The sequence below is a fragment of the Acanthisitta chloris genome, unplaced genomic scaffold (assembly GCF_000695815.1).
Source record: "Acanthisitta chloris isolate BGI_N310 unplaced genomic scaffold, ASM69581v1 scaffold22723, whole genome shotgun sequence".
Classification (NCBI taxonomy): Eukaryota; Metazoa; Chordata; class Aves; order Passeriformes; family Acanthisittidae; genus Acanthisitta; species Acanthisitta chloris.
Window position 1 is genome coordinate 45,237 of NW_008664606.1, and position 14,931 is coordinate 60,167.

A 14,931-nucleotide genomic window follows, 5' to 3' on the forward strand; every position below is an offset into this window, starting at 1 on the left:
TTTGAAATGGTAATTACAAATTAACACCCGTTTGTATACATGGGCCAACATACCTTGTATTGACATGTCTTGCTCAGTTTAAGAGAAACAGAACTGCACTTCTGTTTTAAACAGTTGTGGTGATGCTGCACGTGCTGCAAATGGCCAAAACTGAATGTTCAGATAAAATGCTGCTACTTAATGTGTTGAATTTAACCAAATAGTTAAATAAAACTCTGATGAGCTAATTATGTTTCATAATACTTTAAAATAAAGAATTGAAGAAAAGAAAATGTCATTGCAAAGTACCTGCTAATAATTCATTTTCCTGCATGTTCAATTATTCTTGCCTTTATGTATATTGTTCTGTTTATTCCTAAATGTTGTCAGTATGTTGTCTGAAACAACCATTAAAAGATACCTTAATTAGTTTTTTAATATTCTTTTTATTGCTTTTTAGCATCCTGCTTGATGAGGAAGGACATATCAAATTAACAGGTGAATAAAGGGAAATTGCAGTAACTGAGTATTTTCTGTTCATAATCTTTGCATTTTCCTTTTTGTTTGGTAAGGCAATATGGGAAAATAAGTAATTTTAACTGATAGGTAATTTTCCTGTGGAGCAAGTAGTGTAATTGGCTTGAAATAAATGAAATATATGCACATTTCAGTAAGATATCTGCTTTACAAGTATATTTGATGTTACAGACTTGTCACAGTGCAGGGAGGGGAGGAGAATTCTGTAATTCCCATATGAGTATTTGATTGTATGTACAAATGATATAAGCATCATATTTCACACTGCAGTAAAAGTATCAACCATGGGTGATTTTTAAAAATTTACATTTGGAACTATTTTCTTTCAGATTTTGGCTTAAGTAAGGAGTCAATTGATCATGAAAAAAAAGCCTACTCTTTCTGTGGAACAGTGGAATATATGGCACCAGAAGTGGTCAATAGGCGAGGCCATACCCAGAGTGCAGACTGGTGGTCTTTTGGTGTTTTAATGGTAGGTTTCTGGCACATGTCAATAATAGCAAAACTACTTTGCCAGGTGTGGTGAAACAAATCAAACACTTAACCTCGAAGGTGAGCTTGACATGGATTCTAACTGCCAAGAAAGTCTAAATTATATGAAATTAATAACACCAGAGTTTCTATCAGGAGTATGGACTAGGTATTATATTGACACCAACAATATGCCAGATTTTTATTAGCATTGAGTTCAAATACTTCATATCTGTGGTAGATAGAATGTTATGGAGAATAAAAATACTGAAGTGTACACAAAAAATGAAAGCAGGGAAGAAATTTAGATCCAGATTTTAAGTTTGAATTTATTTTCAAGAGGAAAAAGAAGAGCGATAACTTTCTAATTGGTCTACAGCATAATTAGAAGTTAGTGGAATAATGACAGCTGTTGCTCTCACACATCAAATAATCTAAATGACACTGAGCTTATAATGGGGTATAGTTCCCTATGGCATTTCTGCAAGGGTTAATTACTATGAAGTTGCAGGGTCAGAGGAAATAATATGTATATGGAGTATGAATTTGGGAAAGGATAATAGATTGTCTGGTATTTAAGGAATCCTGAATGGCCTAATATTTTAATTTGTGTATTTTTGACAGAGATTAAATAATTGTATTAAAGAAAATGTTTGTTTCTTATTGCTCCTGCTACATATGACTGTAACAGTACAATTAATGTGTGCTTTGTAGTTCAAGAAGGACTCTTGTGTCTGAAAATAGGTCATCCTATCACTTTTTAATCATTTAGAATGCTGTTGTGATCTGAAAACTGACTATGTAAAAGTAGCACCTGATAACTAAACTCTCCAAGCAAGCACACACAGACCCCTCACAACTGCACATTTTATCAGTAGCAACACAGCCAATTAAAAGACAGTTATAGTGTAGTTGCAGAACATTTGTTGTTGATAACACAGTTAAACTTCAGATTTACTTTATAAAGCTGGAAAACATAATTTTGTGTTTATCAAGTGCATACAGTAAAATTGAAAATGACTGAAAGACGTTAGATGTGGTGCATGGAATACAGTGAGGTTTTCTCTTAAGACATATTTTTGTTGCTTGCATTTCTAGTTGGTCATTTTCATATCCAATCTCTATGTATCCACTTTTAAATCATTCTGAATTACAATCTGTGTTGATCAAAAAATCAGGTGGTGTTGGTGTGCTGTAAATACACAGTATCTAGATTGAACAGAAGTAGTGGCATAGAAATGGAGACTAGAAAGATAGCTCACCAGCTCATTTGGCCTCTTTTCTCATTCTGCTAGACACAAAGTACATTTAAGCCATTGTTGAGAAGTATATTCCAATTTGTCCTTTAAAGCAGGGACAGTTTTAGGGGATGCCATGCATCTAAAAACATACATTTAAAGTTTTTAGCAGCGTTGAAATATTTATTGAAATAAACAAAGATGACTAGGGAAGGCCAATGTTGGCTTGTTCTTAAAGTACTATTGGCCTATTAATGCTGGAGTAAAGCATTGCGGGGGACAAAGAATACATGTGCTGAGCTGTTAATACTAATGTGTATGCTTGTGACAAATTAGGAGCTTGCTAAAGAAACTTTGTGTTTCAAGCAAGTGTAAGCAAAACATGAAGCACTTGAAATTTTCATTATTCATTCAAGTTATCCATGTGCATTTTTCATGTTTAGAAGGATGAATGCCTGGGTCGTACCAGAAGAGAAGGGGAATAGAGGATACCTTGTGTTCAGGATGACTTAAGTTTTCATAAGCTATTCAGAGAGTTGCTTTATAATTAGTTTAATTTTGATGTCTTTAAGTCTGCCACGAACTAAATTATTTTGCAGTTCTTAAACCAGAAAATCAGGATTTCTGCCTAAGAGTGTTGGCTGCCATGTCTGCTGCCAGGCTGCTTTCACTGCCTCACTTAGCTCTGTATCCCTACAGTATACTGCAGTCCAACGGGAGTGCCTTTATATGGATCTATTTTTACTCAGTCACTTTCAGAACAAATCAGTATTTTGACAGTGTCTGTTGCTTACTACCAGGCACTGTAGAATGTGCATGACATACTGTGTAGCTCCTACGTGTTCCTTCAGGCTTTATCTCCACTGTATGCATACAGTAACCACTTTTCATCATGCATGTCTTTGTCAATCAACTAACCTTTTTCCCCTTTCCAATGAAGGCTATGTACATGCCAATTTAAAATTTTGACCTTTTTAAAAATCCCTGCATGAGGAGAAGTCATCACTAACTTTTGAAAGGGGAATCTTTTTCCCTACCCCTTACTTTATTGAAAACTAAAATACAGTGATATAGGTCAAGTCTTCCAAGAATAAACATTTTAGGTAGAAATGAAACATGGAACATTACAGTCTAAATTGTTCAAATAAAAAGCATGTAAAGTGAGGTATCAGTGTAGGAAAATATTTTGCAGCTTTGAAAATGGCAAAGGCTGCTCAATGTTCATAATAATTTAAACTGTACAATGAAGTTGTTTTGCACAGACTTGATTGTTAACATGCATGAATTTTGGAAGGTTAAGATGCTAAGTAGTTTTGTCAAAAATTAGTTTTTGTCCAGGTAATGTAATTGATGAAAGTTTTACTCTATACAGTTTGAAATGCTCACTGGTACTCTACCTTTCCAAGGGAAAGACAGAAAAGAAACCATGACTATGATTCTCAAGTGAGTACACTCTTATTTATATATCTCATCAGGTATTCTACAGGGATGCCCTCCGGGCTGCAATATCTAATTTCTACTCTTCCCTCATTTTCAAAGGTACTGGTAAATCCTCACTCCCTATTCCATATTATTAATTCCCTTTACCACCTATCTAATTTGCTTTTCTATTCCTCTCCCATACCAGGTACAAAGAATTTCATAGCAGCTCTTTAATCTGTAATAGTAACTTCTCCAACCATATGATCTTTCCCATCTTATTTCCATATTTTTTAACTTTCTTATCCTTTTTGATAACCTGTGATTTTTATTTTTGGTTTGGTTTGGTTTAGGTTTTGGGGTTTTTTTTTTAGAAAGCATTTTCTCTCCTTATCCTTCTTTATATTACCAGCTCCTCACCCTACTTCTTTATATTAATGATGCTGCCAACAACTTGATTCCCCAATACCTCCCCTATTTGCTAAAGTGCATCCTTCCTTCTGTATTCTCCTATGACTTGCCCAAGCTCCAATTTCCCCCTTTGCTATTTTCAGTATAGATTTTGCATTAGCTATATTGTGGAAATTGCTTCCCTTCATGCAGTTAATGTTCTTGGTTTTGCTAATGAGGGTCTGCTTTTTTTTTTCCTTGCTGATTCCCTACATATTCTTTAAACTAGTACAACCTATGACATAACTGCCCCACTTTTGGGACCGTAGCCAGACGCTGTGCAAACTCTGTTTCCTCATACCATAGTTTCACTTCTCTGCTTCCATCAATTTTAACTAATACCATTTTTTGTCATGGAAGCTCCTAAGACTATTTCAGGTTTCTCATTTGTTTTCTGCTTCGTTGTTTATCATTGTTCTTAGTCCCGTTACCACTTGTCTACTCATATATCAGAGCTAACATTTCTTTTGCACCAATGGCCTGTTTTGAAAAGTAAATATATGAAATTCTTTCTTGTTTTTTTCCTAAGTAATTAGAATTTGAAAACTGTTACAAAATACTCGTTCTTTTCTTCGCTTTTGCTTTCATAATGTTATTCTTTGCCCTTGTTTTTGTTCCTCATCTTATTTGCAAATGTATTTAGTGACACTAGTTTATTCTGCTACCTCAGCACCATGCCAGTTCAGATCTTCATGTTGTGATTATTCAAAGAACTAAAAGGTTCTATCTATTCATGGCAAGTGTAAACTCCTTCTGACCACCTCATATTTACAAGAAGCTAGTCTGAGACAGTTCTGCTGCACTTTCACTTATTTCAGGAGCCATGCCTTTTTTTTTTTTCCTATCAGTGTCTCATGAGTCACATCTTTCTCTTCTTCCCTTTGCCTGCATGTGACTCCACTCTGTTCCTCAACAGTCTTTTCACTGTTGCTATAAATATCTTCTGTATTCAGCTGCCATGTAGAATATCCTCCTTGCATCTCCCCAGCTTATTGACATTCAATCATCCATGGCTCTGGGAAGGGGGGTGGTGAATGGACTGAAATCCAGTTGGTGGCTGATCACAAGTTATTTTCCCCAGAGCTCAGTATGGGGGCCAGTTCTATTTAGTATCTTTATCAACAATCTGGACAGGGAGATCAAAGACACCCTTAGTCAGTTTGCAGAGACCCCAAGTTGGGTGAGAGGGAACGTGGATCTTCTGGAGGGTAGAAAGACTCTACAGAGGGATCTGGACAGGTTAGATAGATGGGCCAAGGCCAATTGTATGAGGTTCAATGTGGCCAAGTGCCAAGTCCTGCACTTGGCCATAACAACCCCATGCAAAGCTCCAGCCTGAGGGAAGTGTGTCTGGAAATCTGCCCAGCAGAAAAGGACCTGGGAGTGTTGGTCAGCAGTGGCTGAACATGAGCCAGCAGTGTGCACATGTGGCCATGAAGGCCAAGGGCATCCTGGCTCGTGTCAGAAGCAGCGTGACCAACAGGACTAGGGTAGTGATGCTCCCTCTGTACTTGGCACTGGTGCAACCACACCCTGAATCCTGTGTTCAGTTTTGGGCTTGTCACTACAAGGACGTTGAGGTGCAGGACTGTGTCCAGAGAAGGACAACGGAGCTGGTGAAGGGTCTGGGACACAAATATTCCAAAGAGTGACTGAGGGAGCTGGGGGTGTTTAGCCTGCAGACCAGCAGGCCTTACCCCTCTACAGCTACCTGAAAGGAGGTTGTAGCAAGGTCTCTTCTCCCAAGTAAGAAACAACAGGACGAGAGGAGATGGCCTTGAGTTTTGCCATGGGAAGTTTAGATGGAATATTAGGAAAATTTCTTAAGGAAAAGGGCTGTCAAGCACTGAAACAAGCTGCCCAGGGAAGTGGTGGAGTTAACTTCCCTCGAGGCTTTTAAAAAAGACATATAAATGTGGAACATATGGACATGGTTTTGTGGTGGACTTGACAGTGCTGGGTTCATGGTTGGACTTGGTGATCTTAAAGGTCTTTTCCAGCCTGAACAATTATAGGATTTGGGGATTTTGCAATTACTTTCAGATTTTGTCTGCGCATGTATCTCTCAATTCCTTTTCCAACTTATTTCTTTTTTCACCTTCTAGTCTTTGTAATTATTAGTTTCAAATACCTGCACAGAAAGCGTGCCAAGATGTAAAGAAATTTTACCCTCTTTTAATGTTTTGTATGCATATGAATGTTACATACATAGAACTGTTTTGCTGTTGGTAGTGTGAACAGCTGAAAAACAGAAGATATTTTAAATTGTTTTCTGATAATTTCACACTTTTTTTTCTGCCCATATATTTTGTTTTTATTTTCTGCATTGTATGTAGTATGTTTTTCCTTAATTTTTTTGTAAAACTTTAAAATGGACAGCTAATACGTATGAACTTATATTTCCATAGTGTATCATTTAAGATATATTGCTTTTCTTACCTTCTGTTTCTAAAAATCCACAGAAAATGCATTCTTCCTACAACAAATGTTTTTCTGAGGTATTTTGCGCAACATTAACAAGTTTTTGTTTATTCTTGTGTGTTTTACCTAAAACTGAGAAAATCTGCAGTTTGAAGAAATCATAGGTTGCAGCAATAAAGTTAATTTTTTTAAACATCTTTTCTCCTTTACCGAAGAGGTAAAAAAAGTATAAATAATAAAATTTTGTCTTTGTCCATCAGGAATGTCAGAAAAAAATTGCTGTCACTCATGTAGTTGTGTAACATAGGAACTATGAGAACCTGGTGATTTGCCTTTTCTTCTACTCTGTCACTTGTCCAATAAAGGATTTTGTGAAAGGTGCTTCTTCATTATGGAGGAGTAATGAGAGTCTTAATCTCTGTGGTTTCACAAGGGCCTCTAGTTCACCCTGCCGTGGACTGCAGTACATACCAGTACTGTAGAATTTTTTCTGCATATTCTGTTTCTGTCTATTGAGTCACTTCTCCATAAGATTAACTGCAGTTATGTTTTTGGCCTGGTTTTAGATGTTTGTAAGCAGTTGACCTCTCATGCTGAACCTCCAGGACTGCATCCTGGTGTTGGAACTGTTTTGGATTATAACAGGACAAAGATTCCTACCTACTCCAGCACAGTCCTGTCATATTTATTTGTCTGTTTTCAGTCCTTCAGTAACATTGTAAATTATACCATTGAGCTCCTGTGGACAATGTGTTCTCTGCTTCCTGCTTTCAGTGTAGCTCTGTGATACTTGAGTATGAGCAGATCATCATCAAATGAACATGCAGTGAAATCACAATATTAAGTGCATGAGTAAGAATTCAGCTTCTGTTGCTGCATGGCAGGCAGGAAGCATTGGATACCCCACTGGTCATTCCTCCACTCCGTTGGTGGCATTGATCTGCCTGTGGTATTTTATTGAAGGGCTCAAAGAAGGCAAAGGTTTTCAGATATTTCTTCCTCCCTGTCCTCAGCTTCCTTAATGCCAAGAGAAATGGAAAATTTAGTAAATTCTAGTTTTAAAGTAGTGAATATTGAGTGAGTGGCAACACATATGCACTTGCTGTAGTGGCACAAAGGTGGAAATCTACAAATACCTGGAATACAAGCAAATCAGATCTGGTTGAAAAGCACAGAAAGCCTGTGTCATGGACTGTTACAGAAAAATGAAAGCTACAGGTTGAATTAGTGATGGAAAGGGGGGAATTTCATCCATCCTTACCATTATCATCGTTATCAGAAAAAGTGAGCCCTGGTAACAGTGAGAGGATGGAGGCTCAATATTGAATGGAGAGGGGGAAAGTATAGCAAGGATTACAAAACAATTAAATGACAGAACTACAAAAACTTACATGTAAAAATTCAAGACTAGCAAGTTGGAAAAGTAATATTTGAAATAGATTGAGGAGGGAAGCAAAAAGAAAGGAGTGATCTTTTTCTCTCTTTTTTACCTACTAATATTGCAAGATCTGTCCTACCTTAATTTAGTTACTATTTGCTAGCTTAGGTTTCCTGTTGTTATTCTTGGTGTATGTCATACGGTGGTAGTTTTCTTCCTAAACTGTCTTTTATATAGCTGTCAGAATGATTTGTTTGGGGTCTTTTGATAGTAATTGGGCTTTTAAAATTGAGTCAAAGCATATTGCAAAAATTTACAAGTTTGTAAACTGCTATCCTGTAGCTGTTCTTCTCTATACATTTTGCTCCCTCTTCTGCTACTTCAACTACCTGAGTCATTACAGAAAATATTACATTACTCAAAAAAAACAAACAAAAAGCCAAACCAGACATGTTTACATGACTGACAGCACTTTAGTTCTGTGTCTGATGTCTGAAGGCAAATTCTCAGTGATGCTACTTTGTTTGTTAAGGATCTGTTGAATGACAAAAGACAGGGGGAATGCAGAGTTAATTCTTACCTAAATATATTTGTATACTAGTAATTATTTTTATTCTATAGGGCCAAACTTGGAATGCCCCAGTTCTTGAGTCCTGAAGCACAGAGTCTCCTCAGAATGCTCTTCAAAAGAAACCCAGCAAACAGATTAGGTAAACTGTTCAGCAGAATATATTAAATTTGATCATAATATTCATAACATCAGTGCTCATTAAACTGGCAAAATAAGTTTTGTTTCTTGTTGAAAACAGGCTTTGAAGTGAGAATGTAGTTTGCCTGTTTGCTCTTCTAGTGATCAGCAAAGTATTATCATTTCTGCTAGTCATACATCTAAAATCAATGTAGAAGAAATAAAAAATATAATCTTGTTAGCCATTCCTTTGACCAAGAAGAAAATAATTCACAGTCATTTTTCTTCCTTATAAAAGGAGCAGGTCCAGATGGAGTTGAAGAAATTAAGAGGCATGCATTCTTTTCCAAAATAGATTGGAACGTGAGTGTCTAATTCAAAATTAATTCAGTAAATTTCTTGGTTAAGTCTTTGGTGGTGTCATATAACTTTTCCATTTGCTATGTGTTCCTTCTCTTCAGAAATTGTACAGGAGAGAAATTCATCCCCCTTTTAAACCTGCAACTGGCAGACCTGAAGATACATTTTATTTCGACCCTGAGTTTACAGCAAAAACTCCAAAAGGTAAACAGATAAGAATGAAACAATTTGCATGTTCAAAAAATAGAATACTAGATATGATAGAATGATAGAAATCATTCTTTACTAATTTAGGGTGTAACCAAAATTTCAGTTCTTGTCCTCCAAAAATATAACATAGATCTGCTGCTATATGTAAATATTTTTGCTGAGTACTTGTTTTTTTAATTATCAAACTATGTGATTATCAGTGTTTCTAGATGATACATACAAAGCAATTCATGAATTATTTGTATTTTCATCCTCAAACACTGTCTGCAAATTCCAGTCTTTGTACTTCGTAGAATAAAGCTATAGTTTGCTCCTCAGATTAGACATAATTTCATATCTACATTTTAAAAACTCTGCTTGTAAGTGCACGATGTGTTTTTCAGATTCACCAGGTATCCCACCCAGTGCTAATGCACATCAGCTTTTTCGGGGATTTAGTTTTGTAGCTATTGCATCAGATGATGAAAGCCAAGCAATGCAGACAGTTGGAGTGCATTCAATTGTCCAGGTGAGTACATGTGCTTTAAAAAATAAATCAATAAAGCAGTATTGCTGCCTCTTGTTGGAGGGATTGTTTCCTTCCTCACAGAATGAAGTACCTTGAGCGAGTCATTAGCAGCTTTTATACAAGAAAAGTAAAGAACAGATTATTTTATCTAAACAAAATCTCTGAAGGTGCAGGACTTGTTTTTTCACTGAGCTGCTACAGGTGTGAATAGGCTTCAACCCTTAAATGGAAACATTCTACCTCCTGTATTATATTAATGCTAATATCAAGCCATAATTATAAGGTGGAGGAGAATAGCAGATGTCTTGATTTATTTTTATTATTTTTCCCCATGCATGAAGATATCAGTTGATTCCTCCAATGCAGTAATAGGAGGCACTGGAGTGCAATTCTGGATGTATATGGATGTTTCGGACTGCTGTGCATCCTGGAATCCATGACCCACAGCATACCCTGTCCCTCCCAAACCTCTTCATTTGCTAAACTGTACTGTTTTGTGTCTGATTTCAGTGCATCATACTTGTATTAGAAGTATTAGAAACTTGTATTAGAAGTATTAGACTCCACTACAGTCTCATGTATTAATAATTGTGAGACTATCACTTTTAATAGCCTAAGGCAGTTGCTATTCTTATATATTCTGTTACTGCCAAAACTGCTTATTTTTGGGCAACAGACCTTTGGTAAGGTGCTGACTCCAGTGAGACAAGGAAGGTGGGCCTCATGCTAGAATGGGGAGGGGCTTGCCTTGCCTCCCTATGAGGCTGAGCTCATTCCAAAAGCATCCTTCAGCACTGGAGAGTTTACAACCACTGAGAAAAAAGCAGATTCATGTACAGGAAAGAAAACTGGAAGGCATCTGCAGAAATTGTACTTCTGTATTCTCATTCTGCTTTTAATAATTCTAATTACTGAGTTACGGAAACGAACTGGTGATCACAATTGTGTTGAAAACTTCTAAATGTATAGGTAGGAACAGAAAGGTGTGCTGTATGGTTGGGTTTGTTTGTATTTTTCACTGCAAGGATGTTTTGCAAAATTCTAAGAAAATGTAAAAAATCCACAATTTATTAAGAACGTGAATAGCTCTTGTCTTTCTTAATACTCTCACTACACCTAGAATTGTCACAACATGCTTATTTCTAGACATCACTGTTTCATGTGTAATAAATTTTTTTAAATATAAGTTTAGCTCCTTTTTTTTGTTCTCAAGAAGCTGTCGGGTTTGATATGTGCATCATAATTACTTCTGGTCCTGATACCTTGCTAACAGTTTCCACAAGCTTTTCTGTAGTGCTTCTTTCCCCTGTAGTTTTGGGGATGAAATGATTTCTCTTTATATATGGTTTCCTTCTCTTGTAAAGGTCTGTTTCTCTGCTGCCTTCCCTCTGTGCCCCTCAACCGCTTCCTCAGTCTGATTTCCTCTTTTCTGTGCTGCAGGATACCCAGATGGTTTCCTGCAAATGCTTTGCATCCTTTGCACAGACTCCTTACACTAGAACACCATTTCCTTCCCGTACAACAGTGAACACTTGTGCTTCTTTCAGCTTTTTATTTTTGTGAAAGGATTTTTGACTGCTATTCCATGCAATTCCAGTTAATCTGATTCTATTCAGGATGTTTGAATTTTCCACCTGGCACTCCTCTGTCCATTCATATAATAGAAACAGTGATAATTCTTTACCATTGCTGTATCACTGTTTTATCTGTAAGTCTTCTGTTTTTCTTTGGTTTGGAGAGTCTGTCTTTAATAATTCTAAAATACAGTGTGCATTATTTGCAGTGTGGCTGATATATAATTGATCTCATACAAATTTAAAACAGAAGGTAGTGGCTGTTAGACCACTTTGACCTAGTACAGTCGTCAGTTTAAATTTGGAAGCAAATCAAGGAATGAAAAAACCTTATTTTAATGAAAAAGATCAGTTAGATATTAAGAATATTCATCAATTGATAATGTTATTTTGGTAGCAGTTGCACAGGAACAGCATTCAGTTTACTGATGGATATGAAGTAAAGGAAGATATTGGAGTTGGGTCGTACTCTATCTGCAAGAGATGTATTCATAAAGCTTCAAACATGGAATATGCTGTGAAGGTAATTACTTTGTTATACGCTATACTTTTCAGATCTTAGCATTGGGCATCTAATTTATTTGCCATAAAGAACATAGCAGATTAAGATATTTTTTTTAATATAAAAATATTTTGTATGCAGCTGGAACTATACTAGTCAACCAAATAGAATATATACTGGCAGATATTTATGTAGAATTTCTATGGGGTTTGGGTGGTGAAAGGCAGTCTTCAGTCTTCAAATCATCTTTATAATTATGGCAAAACTGATGGGAGTTGCAAGACTTCTTCTAGCAGGAAATGTACTATGAAAAGCTTACATGACTTTTGATCATATTTTTAAAATGTGATTGATTCTTTTTACTTCAACATAGATATGTATAGGGTTTTTTTGCTTCCAAAGTAAATTCCTAAATTCTCAGATGGCTAGTAGCTCCTAACAGTCATGAGTCTGGTATACTTTCTAGAATAAACTTCAACTCTGTCTTTGCTTCCTAGTTTTCAGCAAGGTTTTTAGTATTGCTTTTATGTCACTCTATTGGGCTTTCTAACACTTCTTTGAAGGCATTAAGTTCTTAGCCAAAATCAGTAGATTTTCCAGAACTGCAATGATAAGGTGTTTTGTCTTTCTGTACAGCACTGTGCAACTGAATGGCTGCTACGAAAGCAGGAGTACAGATTAGCAGAATTTATAAGTGAAAAAAAAAGCATTTAAATTCTGTCCTGTGAGGCAGTTCTCTTTTTTTGAATTGTTGAACAGTTTCCTACTTATGTAAAATGCAAAGATGAATTAAGTATGTTTTGCTGTATCTTCCTATGTAGATTGCCTGCTGGAAACCTTCCAATTTCAATTTGGTACTTAAATACTTATCTTTATTCTGGTTCTGGCCAGGAACAGATTTGACTTCTGTGCTTGGAGTTTGGAGTAATTTCTTGAAACTGGAAGAAAGTACTGGTGTAGCTGTTAATTCTCTCAGCAGTAACATTTGTTGTGAAGATCACTCTGCTATTGTTTCTGTTATGACAGTTTTTTCCTCAAGGAATAATGGAAAAAGAATAAGATGATCAGTGTCCAATGTGTTAGGATGGTGTTGGTAGCAGTAAGGGCTTAAGGATGAAGCGGTAAGACAGATGGAGAAGACAATATAAGAAATTCTACAGTTCAGGAGAGAAAAAAGAGATGAATAAGAATACTTTCTAAGTAGGGCAAAATAATATTTTGCTTGTTTGCACAGGGAGAACTTCAGAGCCTGATAGCAAGTCTCCAGAGATTCAAATGGACTTTGATAATGAATGCTTGTTAGAATTAACTCTGATAAATGCTTCCTTTTTCTGTTTTTTTAAATTCTCTTACACTCATGCTTTATCTTTGGCTGCACCAAATATTTGTTTGAGATTAGCAGTGTGATAATCAGTTCATTAGCATCATCACACCAGTATCTCATGTCAATTTAGGAAGTTCCTATTTTATTAAATGATGAGTGACTGAAGTCTTATCTGCTAAACAGCCTTGCAGTATTTATCACAGCCAGAGGGATCAGATCACTTAGCCTCCAAAACTGTTTTCAACAGACATTTTTCCATTTTATGCTTTGCCTTGTTGTTCCAATTTAACAAACTTGGTTTTGGTTATAGTCCATGCCCTTGCAACAATAATGTTTATCTGTTTATGCTACTAAGCACACCAAAGCATTACAGTATAAAATACTCACAAAAAGAATTATACCTATGTATCTATTTCCTCTTACAGATTATTGACAAGAGTAAAAGAGATCCAACAGAGGAGATTGAAATCCTACTGCGCTATGGACAGCATCCAAATATTATTACCCTAAAAGATGTAAGTGATGTTTTAAAGACTTCCTTCAGTGTATTGTAATTGTGTGTCACTTTTTAATTTGAGAGGTGGCAAATTACATGTTTTAGATTTCTGTTCATGTTTTTCAGTATTTAGAAATAAAACAAAGTCCCAATGCAATTTATTCAACAGTATCCAACTTTTTACTGAGATGTCTCATTGTTTTCACTTAAAGATGATGATATTTTGGTACCACTTAGTCCTAAGGAGTCAAAATAATTCATAAGTCCTAGCACAAGAATATTTCATTTAATGTTGGCTGTATTTTTAAGGCAACAAGCAAGTTTTTTGATTGCTTAGTTATCTTCAAATTGGCTTTTGTTTACATTAATCAAAAGTGATTTTAATGTACTTTCTATAACTAAGGACTCATTATTAGCACTATGCGCAAAGTAGTTTTCATTGATAGTAATGAATGTTCCTCAGTAATAGACAAAACCTTTTCCTATCTTTGGTTGTGACTCTTCTTTACCTGCTGTCTATATCTGGTCTTTGTATGGAACATTATCTAGCTATTTGTTCTTGTTTTATTTGCTCTGACCATAGAAATGCTTTGACCATAAAAAGCAAAGAATAACATAAGTTGGGAGGTAGAGGCTTTTCATAGTGAACAGTACATTTTGATGATCTAACAGGAAAAGAAAATTGTCTTCCTCTACTTGATTATTCATTATGGAGGATTAAAAATTAAAAAGGCCTATAGTTAATGACTTTCTTAGACTGCAGAAAGATATTCTGGTCCCCCAAACCAAACCTCAAGCAAAGCAGCAAACCATTTCCAGGAAGCTGAGCTCAGCTGAAGGGAGATGGTCAGACATTTTAACCTTATTAAAACAATAGCTCCTAAGTACTGTGGAGATGAGTACTAAAGAACTCTGCCTGAGTTTCTTCTACTATAATCTGTCTTCACTTTATCAATATCATGTAGTTTGGCCCTTTCTTGGCTGTACAAAATAAGGCAGATATACAGGGGAGCCCAGCATTACATTACCTTATTGCAAGCTAAATACCATAATTACTGTCCCACTTGCTGTTCTGTTTCCCATGTTTGGAGAATAAAGCTACCTGAAAGCAACTCTCTAACACAGAACCTACCTCAGCATTCATGTTGCTTTTAGTGCTATATGCTAGGCTCATGTGCTCCTTTAATTCATAAGAGGTTATGTTATTTAAGCAGGAGGACAAACATAAGAATGTGAGCACTTACCTGAACTTTAGCATTATGAATATTTCACATTGCAGCCAGAGAAATCCAGGCAGCCTTGAACAGTTGCCATATATGCTGAATTATTTTACTTGGTAATTAATTTTTTATCACCATCAGTCATCTTCCAGCAGG

General features: G+C 36.0%; 1 protein-coding gene across 2 annotated transcripts in view; it reads left to right on the plus strand.

The window, feature by feature from the left end:
- The window catches only part of RPS6KA3 (ribosomal protein S6 kinase, 90kDa, polypeptide 3), a 58,777-nt gene that overhangs the window by 33,349 nt on the left and 10,497 nt on the right, over nucleotides 1-14,931 (plus strand). For both annotated transcript variants that reach the window (XM_009071439.1, XM_009071438.1), the window contains exons 7-15: nucleotides 440-477; nucleotides 846-988; nucleotides 3,598-3,668; nucleotides 8,515-8,603; nucleotides 8,880-8,944; nucleotides 9,043-9,145; nucleotides 9,535-9,659; nucleotides 11,631-11,756; nucleotides 13,485-13,574. In XM_009071439.1, the coding sequence (XP_009069687.1) occupies nucleotides 440-477; nucleotides 846-988; nucleotides 3,598-3,668; nucleotides 8,515-8,603; nucleotides 8,880-8,944; nucleotides 9,043-9,145; nucleotides 9,535-9,659; nucleotides 11,631-11,756; nucleotides 13,485-13,574 (850 nt within the window). The remainder of the gene's footprint in view (nucleotides 1-439; nucleotides 478-845; nucleotides 989-3,597; nucleotides 3,669-8,514; nucleotides 8,604-8,879; nucleotides 8,945-9,042; nucleotides 9,146-9,534; nucleotides 9,660-11,630; nucleotides 11,757-13,484; nucleotides 13,575-14,931) is intronic.